We start from the raw sequence: 7,872 nt of genomic DNA, 5'->3' as shown, positions 1-7,872 counted from the left end.
CGCATTATAAATACAAATACTAAAGACGCCATAATAGAAGTCGCAAAGATCAAATGCGAATCATTGGAACACAACGACATTTGTACAACACCATTAGAAAATGATAATAGAACCAAAGAAATCTTAAAACAGTTGAGATTTCCTAAACAGTTTAATACAGTACTAGCTAATTTATGCACCGAATTTAGCGATATATTTGGTTTAGAAACAGAACCAATATAAGCTAACGATTTATACAAACAAAAACTCAGATTAGGAGATAAAACACCGGTCTATATAAAAAACTATCGTATGGCAGACAAGCTAAAAAATTAATAGATGACGGAATTGTTGAACCATCAATGTCCGAATATAATAGTCCATTACTTTTGGTTCCAAAGAAACCACTTCCGAATTCAACGGAAAAAAGATGGCGATTAGCAGTAGACTATCGTCAAATAAATAAGAAACTATTATCAGACAAATTTCCACTTCCAAGAATAGAAGATAATCTTGATCAATTAGGAAGAGCAAAATATTTTTCATGTCTCGACCTAATGTCTGGATTCCACCAGATAGAACTAGAAAAAAAGTATAGAGATATAACATAATTTTCAACAGCCAACGGCTTATATCGCTTCACGCGACTACCATACGGACTGAAAGTAGCACCAAACTCTTTTCAACGTATGATGACACTTGCATTCTCTGGTCTTGAACCATCGCAAGCATTTCTATATATGGATGATTTAGTAGTAATAGGTTGTTCAGAAAAACATATGCTCAAAAATTTAACAAATGTATTCGAGCTATGTATGTAGACAACATAATCTGAAACTACATCCTGGGAAATGTTCTTTCTTTATGAGAGAAGTCACATATTTGGGTCACAAATGTACCGATAAAGGTATACTCCCAGATGACACCAAATATGAAGTTATAGATAAATATCCTATACCAACAGATGCAGACAGTGCTAGACGTTTCGTAGCCTTCTGTAATAATTACAGACGTTTCATTAAAAATTTTTCTAATCACACGCCACTTAACGAGGCTTTGTAAAAAGAATGTCCAATTCGAATGAACAGCAGAATGCAATAGTGCATTCGAATATTTAAAAAAGGAATTAATGAAACCTCGCAAGAGGCTGCACTTAGAAGGGTATGACTTTACAGTAGAATATCTTAAGGGAAAAGATAACCATATTGCGGACGCCTTGTAACGCATAACAATAAAGGAATTAAAAACAATTAATAGAGAAATATTAAAAGTAACTACTAGGTCCAAAGCTGAACAGAAAAATTCCTGCAAAGAAGAAACAAGGGTCAAAACACAAAATAAAAACAATTAAGAAAGCTACAGTCGAGTGTACTCGACTTTGAGATACCCGCTACCCATTTTGAATAAAAGAAATATATTTTGCGGTATTTTTCTCAAAATATGCTGAATATACTGAAAAAATACTGAAAATATACCAAATGGTATGTTTGGTATATCGATATAGTACCGCATTCAAAATATACCATAGACGGCACAATATATCAGATTGTCAGCCAAGGCAAATAAGACCCCTAGTAAGTAGGCGTTTTTGCCCATACAAAAGTATTTCTTTAATAACTTCGACAATTTTTATCTGATCTCAACCAAATTTTCAGGAATCATAACTACTATAGTAATTATAATATATACCAAAATTCGCAACTCTAGCTTTAAAATTTCGCTTGTTATTCAATTTTTTTGATTTGCGGGGGCGGAAGTGGGCGTGGCAAAATTTTGAAATAAACTTGATATGCATGCAAACATAACAAATGTTGTCGAAAAAAAATTATAGCTCTATCTCTTATAGTCTCTGAGATCTAGGTGTTCATACGGACAGACACACAGACGGACAGCCACACAGACAGACAGACGGACATGGCTATATCGTCTCGGCTGTTGACGCTAAACAAGAATATACTTTATAGGGTCGAAGATGCCTCCTTCTACCTGTTACATACATTTCCTGCCGGCACAAAGTTATAATACCCTTCTGGGTAGCGGGTATAATGAGCAAATTATAGAAAAGCCCAAAGTCTATGAAGTTGTCAACAATAATGATACGCAGAAACATGTTTTAATCAAAATAGATAAACACAAGTGTTTATTAAAACGAGGAAAACAATTGTTTTACGCTTTAATGTTAATGACTTATATTCTAATGAAACATTTCATCTAAATCAATTTTTTTCAAAGGCTTATTTCAAAAGCCGGAATGCATAAAATAACAAAAATGCGAATATCACCAATTGATCAAATATTCGAATTTGTATCACTATGTTGGCACCGGATCCGTGCCTTGGTTGGTGTGCCGTTGCTCGTACTTCGAGCAGTCCACTACTCTAAAATTACAACTTTGTAGTGGATCAAAATCTGCTGAAATCTTTATTATTTTCATAACATTTCGTACATTTCATTATAATTTCATATTTTTACTTACATTCGTGCTCTGCGCACACCTTCAAATCCCTATTTTATTGTTAACAATTTTTGCCTCTGTTTGGGCTCAAATACAAATTCAAAGTAAATCACGCTGCCGAAATTTGCAGCTGCATTGCTACATCTAGCGGGCGTAACGGTGAAATTCCAATGCATAAAAGAGAATCACCGATTACAAATGCCCAGTAGGAAATGCGCTGGCAAAGCCCTAGTAGAAAATTTAGTTCGCCCGCCAACATTCCCCACACCGTAATTCACTAGCATTCGCGTTGTGTATTACCAATTTTCAAATATAATTTGGCTATCTTTACGGCGGGGCGAGTCACAATACCTCCTGGAGTGCGCACTACGGCACTCCGTACCTGACCGTCTCTCGATCGGTGAACATCTACCACAACTGCTTTGGGCCAGCTGTTTCGTTTGCCATTGCCATTGCGTTGGTAGATATTCTCTAATCCATCTTTTCCAGAACTGATCGGCTAACTGGCTCGAAATTCGGAATCCTTTGGCAAGCTTGTCACCGTTTTGAATTTCGCTGTTTCGTTCACGCATTCGACTAGAGTGGCCCAACAGGAAATGGTTCGGTATAAGCGCTTCTGAGTCTGCCGATTCTAGTGGTACATATGTGAGTGGGCGCGAGTTGAGAATACCCTCCACATCAGCCAACTCAGCACGAAGCACTTCTTCTCGCAATCCATCAGGCGGCAAGATTTCCGTTAGAATGGACTTTGTCGAGCGTACCAATCTTTCCCATGCACCGCCCATGTGCGGTGAGCCTGGCGGAATGAACACGAACTCCATTTCTGGGTATTCGCTCTCCAAATCCCTGGTCGATATCCGCTCCACTTCATCTTTTAAAACTCTACTCGCACCTCGGAAGTTTGTCCCATTATCGGACATCATTCGTCGCGGGCAACCACGTCTCACTATAAATGCCTTTAGAAAACAAAGAAAAGAGTCGGTTGACAATGACGTTGCTATATCCAAATGTACGGCACGAATTGTGAGGTACATATGTGAACAGAACACCCCAGCGCTTCTCTCCAACGATGATGTCGATGGGCCCAAAGTAATCCATTCTTGTATATGTAGGTGAACGAAGCCATGTGGTGCGCCAAATGCTCACGCGGTAGGCTTCCCATTTCTGGAGGTTTAGGACGCGCGCGCCTCATCCGGCATGCTGGACAAGTTTGAGAAACCTCTCTCACCAAGGCTCTCAGACCAAATACCAGGAACTTTTGCCGTAGTTCATTGACCACGGTCTCATCGTACAGATGATGGTACCGGCGATGATACGACTCAACCAGCAGAAATGTAAATCGATGTCTTCTTGGTAGGATTATGGGTCGCTTTAGGTTTACTTCGACTCCTTCTATTACGGAGAGCATTTAAATAGCTTGCTCTTTCGATCCATAATACTGCTTCCCGTTTTCAAGCATTTCATCTCGCTGAAATACTCGGTTTCCTGGCACACTCGTATTAGAATAATATCCATCTCGATTGGCCGCTCAAGTAATAATAACTTCTCTAATTCCGATCCCATGCTCTTCTTGACAATAGATCGCAAGAAAATCAATACTCGCAACTGTGCGGCTCTCAACCTCTCCAGCTTGCTGAATCTTTCTGGGTCTGGTGAAATACAGCTCAAAGGTGACATGGTTTTCAGTTGCTCTTCGACGTGTTGCAGAATAGTTTGGCTATGTTTGCTCGCATCAATGTTCATTTGCGGCCACTGAGAGTCATCCGAATATAGAAATTGAGGCCCTCTAAACCACCTATTCGCTTCGTTAATGACAGGCGTTCTTGTCCATTTGGTACCATCGTCGGCCACATTTTGCGCTGACGGGACCCATCTCCAGTTACTCACATCTGATCCTTCTAAGATTTCGCCAATGCGGAGTGCAACAAATTGGTGAAATTTACGAACATCCGATCGTATCCAGAATAGAACATCTCTAGAGTCTGTCCAGAACACTTTCTTGTCAACGTGTACTGACATTTCAGACTCGATACATCTGGCCAACCTCAGCCCCAAAACAGCAGCCATGAGTTCCATGCGAGGTATCGAAATTGATTTCAATGGAGCAACCCTTGTTTTTGCCGCTACAAGGCTGCAATGAACTTGATCGTCTACTTCAGCTCCGATGTATACGACGGCATTTCCAGACATCTAGTTGCACTAACTCCTTTCAAACATCGGGCTATACGCAGATTGTTTAACGTTGGCACCAAATCCAACCAACGACGCCAGTCTGCCTCGTCTTCTTCTTTAAGCGGCTCATCCCGTCCGACTCCACTCCTCCATGTATTTTGCAGAATGATTTTGGCGCGTATGTTGAAAAATCCAACAATTCCAAGGGGGTCGAATATGGTCATAATCATGCTCAGGACGCGGCGATTAGTTGGCCGACCATCTAGAGCCTTTGCGATCTTATCTGGCTTTACCATAAACGTTAGACAATCTTCTCCAGGTTGCCACCACATGCCCAGAACCTTTTCCGGACCAACGTCTGGGTAACAAATTGGCTTGTCCAACATGTCATATCTATTTTCGAGAGCACAGACCACTGTTTGAGAATTGAATGTCCAGTGTCGCATGTCAAATCCTCCATCAGCATGAATTAGTTTTACAGCCTGGGCCAGCTTTGTCATCTCAGCTACTGAGTCCACAGACTGAAGCCAGTCATCGACGAAAGTGTTGCCGCAAATGGCTTTTACGGCCTCGGGATATTCAGCTTCATATCGTTGAGCATTGCGTTTCAAAACGTAGCTCGCCAAGGAAGGTGAATACGATGCTCCAAAAGTCATAACTTGCATGGTGGCCATTGCGAGTTTCCATCACGCCAGAGGAATCTCTGAACTGCCTGATCCTCTGGTCGCACCCTAACTTGATGGAACATTTCGCGTATGTCACCCGAAATAGCAATTGGGCGTTCTCTGAAGCGTATTAGAATGCCCATCAATGATGCAAGTGTGTCAGGACCCATTTGCAGGCAGTCGCTTAGAGACACTCCTTGGAGCTTCGCTGCAGCGTCCCACACTAAACGTGTCTTCTTCTTGTTAGGGTTGGTGACTGTAAAGATAGGAAGAAACCATGTTATATCTTTACGCGCCAACTCACTATCATCCAGGCGTCTGATGTAACGATTTTCATTATAGTTTTTCATCGTCGTTAGCATAAAGTTGCGTAACTGCGGATCTTTCGACATTTTTGATTCGAGACATTTTAGTCGCTTAAGACACATTTCATAGGAGTCAGGCAAGACCACTTTATCGAATCTCCACAGTAGACCAGTTTGCCACCTTTTCTCGTCTGCCAAGAACGTTGTCGTTGCTTCCATGATTTGCACCGATCGCTCGTCGTCTTTGGATCGTAATGGATTGATCGTAGCGACAATTTCCAGTGATTCCAAAGAAAAGTGCTCTTTCAATACAACATCCAAACTGTCAGTCTCACTACATTGGCAAATATGTAACAGGCGTGGAATCGACGAGTATTCCTTTGCTGAGCGGCCGTAAACAGCCCAGCCAAGCCTGCAACGTGCTGCAATGACGTCGTCGTCTTCACTTTCATGCAACTCCAGCGGAATAGTCCACTTAATGTTGTCGAGTCCAATGATGATTCGTGCTCGTACGTTGGAATACGGATCTATAGGCAACGTACAGAGGTGACTCCGAGACTCCAATAATTGCTTGTCAAGGCTTTGCTTCAGTAGGTCGAGATCAGACACTGTTCGCACACTTTTCAGAGTGTATCGCTGCGATTCCATACTCGTAGCTGATACAGTGATGTCCAACGATTGCGAATTGTTTTCAACCTTAGAAACATCACCTGTCCATTTCAGGCACAATTGAGTTGCCGGTCCTTCTAGCTCGAGCTCGTCAGACAAGGATCTTTCAATTAAAAAACAAGCAGCTCCTTCATCGGCCAAAGCAAATGTTTTCACAGATTTGGATTTGCCGTGGATCGTTATCGGGATATAACGAAAGAGAGGGCTACTCGCCGTCTTTCCATGAAACATAATTGAAGACTCCTCTTTGTTGACAGATCGAGGCACTGCTTGTCCAGACAGCTTGTTTCTGCCATCACTGCCTGCGGCGGTATGCAACAGTACGTGGTCAATTGATTTGCATCCATCGACGCCACAGGTTTCTCTAGCTTTGCAGTTTCGAACGAGATGCCGCCAGAAACAACCGAAACATAGCCGTTTCGATTTCACAAACTCCCAGCGCTGTTTAACGTTCGATGCTCGAAAGTCGACACATTCCGACAGTCGGTGCGTGCCTCCACATTTTGGGCATGTAGTCTTCTCTGATTCTCCATGATGCTGTCGCTGTTGAGTCTCGTCATTGTTGTCGCTAACACTATGCACAAACAGCCTTTCTTTTGAAGCTTTGGCTGAGGTCGTTCGTCCGACATCATACGGAGTTACCATACTGGCACACATTGCCACATTGAAAAGCCAATTGTCGAATGTGGCCATGTTGACGCTTTGATTTGCCAATCGGTGTCGACCCCAGTCCAACTTCATACTGCTCGGCATCTTTGCGACCAATTCGTTCAACAAGACAGGATCATGCAAAAAGTCATGAAGACCCAATGCAGATATGGTTGCGCAGTAATTTTGGACAGCAAGGGCTAGTCGAATGACGGAGTCCAAATTATCTGCCTTTATCGCTGGCTCGTCTCTCAGTTTTCCTTGTAACGCGGCGTGTACTATTTCTGGTCGGCCATACAGCATTCTTAATGTTCCAATCGCATACGGCACTGTATCTGGCACCATCAATTTTCCGCGTACTGCTTCCAGTGCCTGGCCCTTAAGACACTTCTGCAAGCGTATAAGATTTTCTTCGTTACTGAATCCACATCTTTCCGTCGACTGCTCATAATTGCTAATGAACAGCAGCCATTCGTCAGGCTTTCCAGTGAAAGTAGGCAGATCTCGGCTGATGATATGTCGAGCACTGATTTGAGCGGCCGTCAAAGGCTCACTCCTAGCCAATGAATTGGCAGCGTGCATGTCGTTAGGTTGTTGAAGATTACTGGGCAATCCCATTGATCACGGCTGTGGCAATCCATTGATTATACCACCCATCGCTGCTGCAGTGTTCGCTTGATATGGCATTGTCAATCCTCCACGAGATGAATCCATATGGAGCTTGTTGACCACCGTGCCTTGGTTGGTGTGCCGTTGCTCGTACTTCGAGCAATCCACTACTCGAAAACAACAACTTGTAGTGGATCAAAATCTGCTGAAATCTTTATTATTTTCATTATATTTCGTACATTTCATTATAATTTCATATTTTTACTTACATTCGTGCTCTGCGCACACCTTCTAATCCCTATTTTATTGTTCACAATTATTTGCCTCTGCTTGGGCTCAAATACAAATTCAAAGTAAATCACGCTGCCGA

General features: G+C 42.3%; 1 protein-coding gene across 1 annotated transcript; it reads right to left on the bottom strand.

Annotated features, from left to right (window-relative positions):
• Window positions 1–5,258: 5,258 nt before the first annotated feature.
• LOC127566291 (uncharacterized) lies at window positions 5,259–7,475 on the bottom strand. The gene is made up of 2 exons (XM_052008318.1): window positions 5,576–7,475; window positions 5,259–5,527 (listed from the first exon to the last, which is right to left on the bottom strand). The coding sequence occupies exons 1-2, from the start codon at window positions 7,473–7,475 to the stop codon at window positions 5,259–5,261; spliced, it is 2,169 nt and encodes a 722-aa protein (XP_051864278.1).
• Between the last annotated feature and the right edge of the window lie 397 nt (window positions 7,476–7,872).

The sequence above is a fragment of the Drosophila albomicans genome, unplaced genomic scaffold (genome assembly GCF_009650485.2).
Source record: "Drosophila albomicans strain 15112-1751.03 unplaced genomic scaffold, ASM965048v2 utg000181l_pilon, whole genome shotgun sequence".
NCBI classification, from domain to species: domain Eukaryota; kingdom Metazoa; phylum Arthropoda; class Insecta; order Diptera; family Drosophilidae; genus Drosophila; species Drosophila albomicans.
The sequence above is the reverse complement of the archived record's forward strand: the minus strand, read 5'-3'. Positions and strand labels throughout refer to the sequence as shown.

Bases quoted from the DNA above. Each gene is read 5' to 3' on its own strand.
- LOC127566291 (XM_052008318.1), bottom strand. From the start codon at position 7,475: ATGCACGCTGCCAATTCATTGGCTAGGAGTGAGCCTTTGACGGCCGCT. The intron at 5,528-5,575 runs GTGAGTTGGCGC...CTATCTTTACAG, and splicing joins CATCAGACGCCTGGATGATA to TCACCAACCCTAACAAGAAG.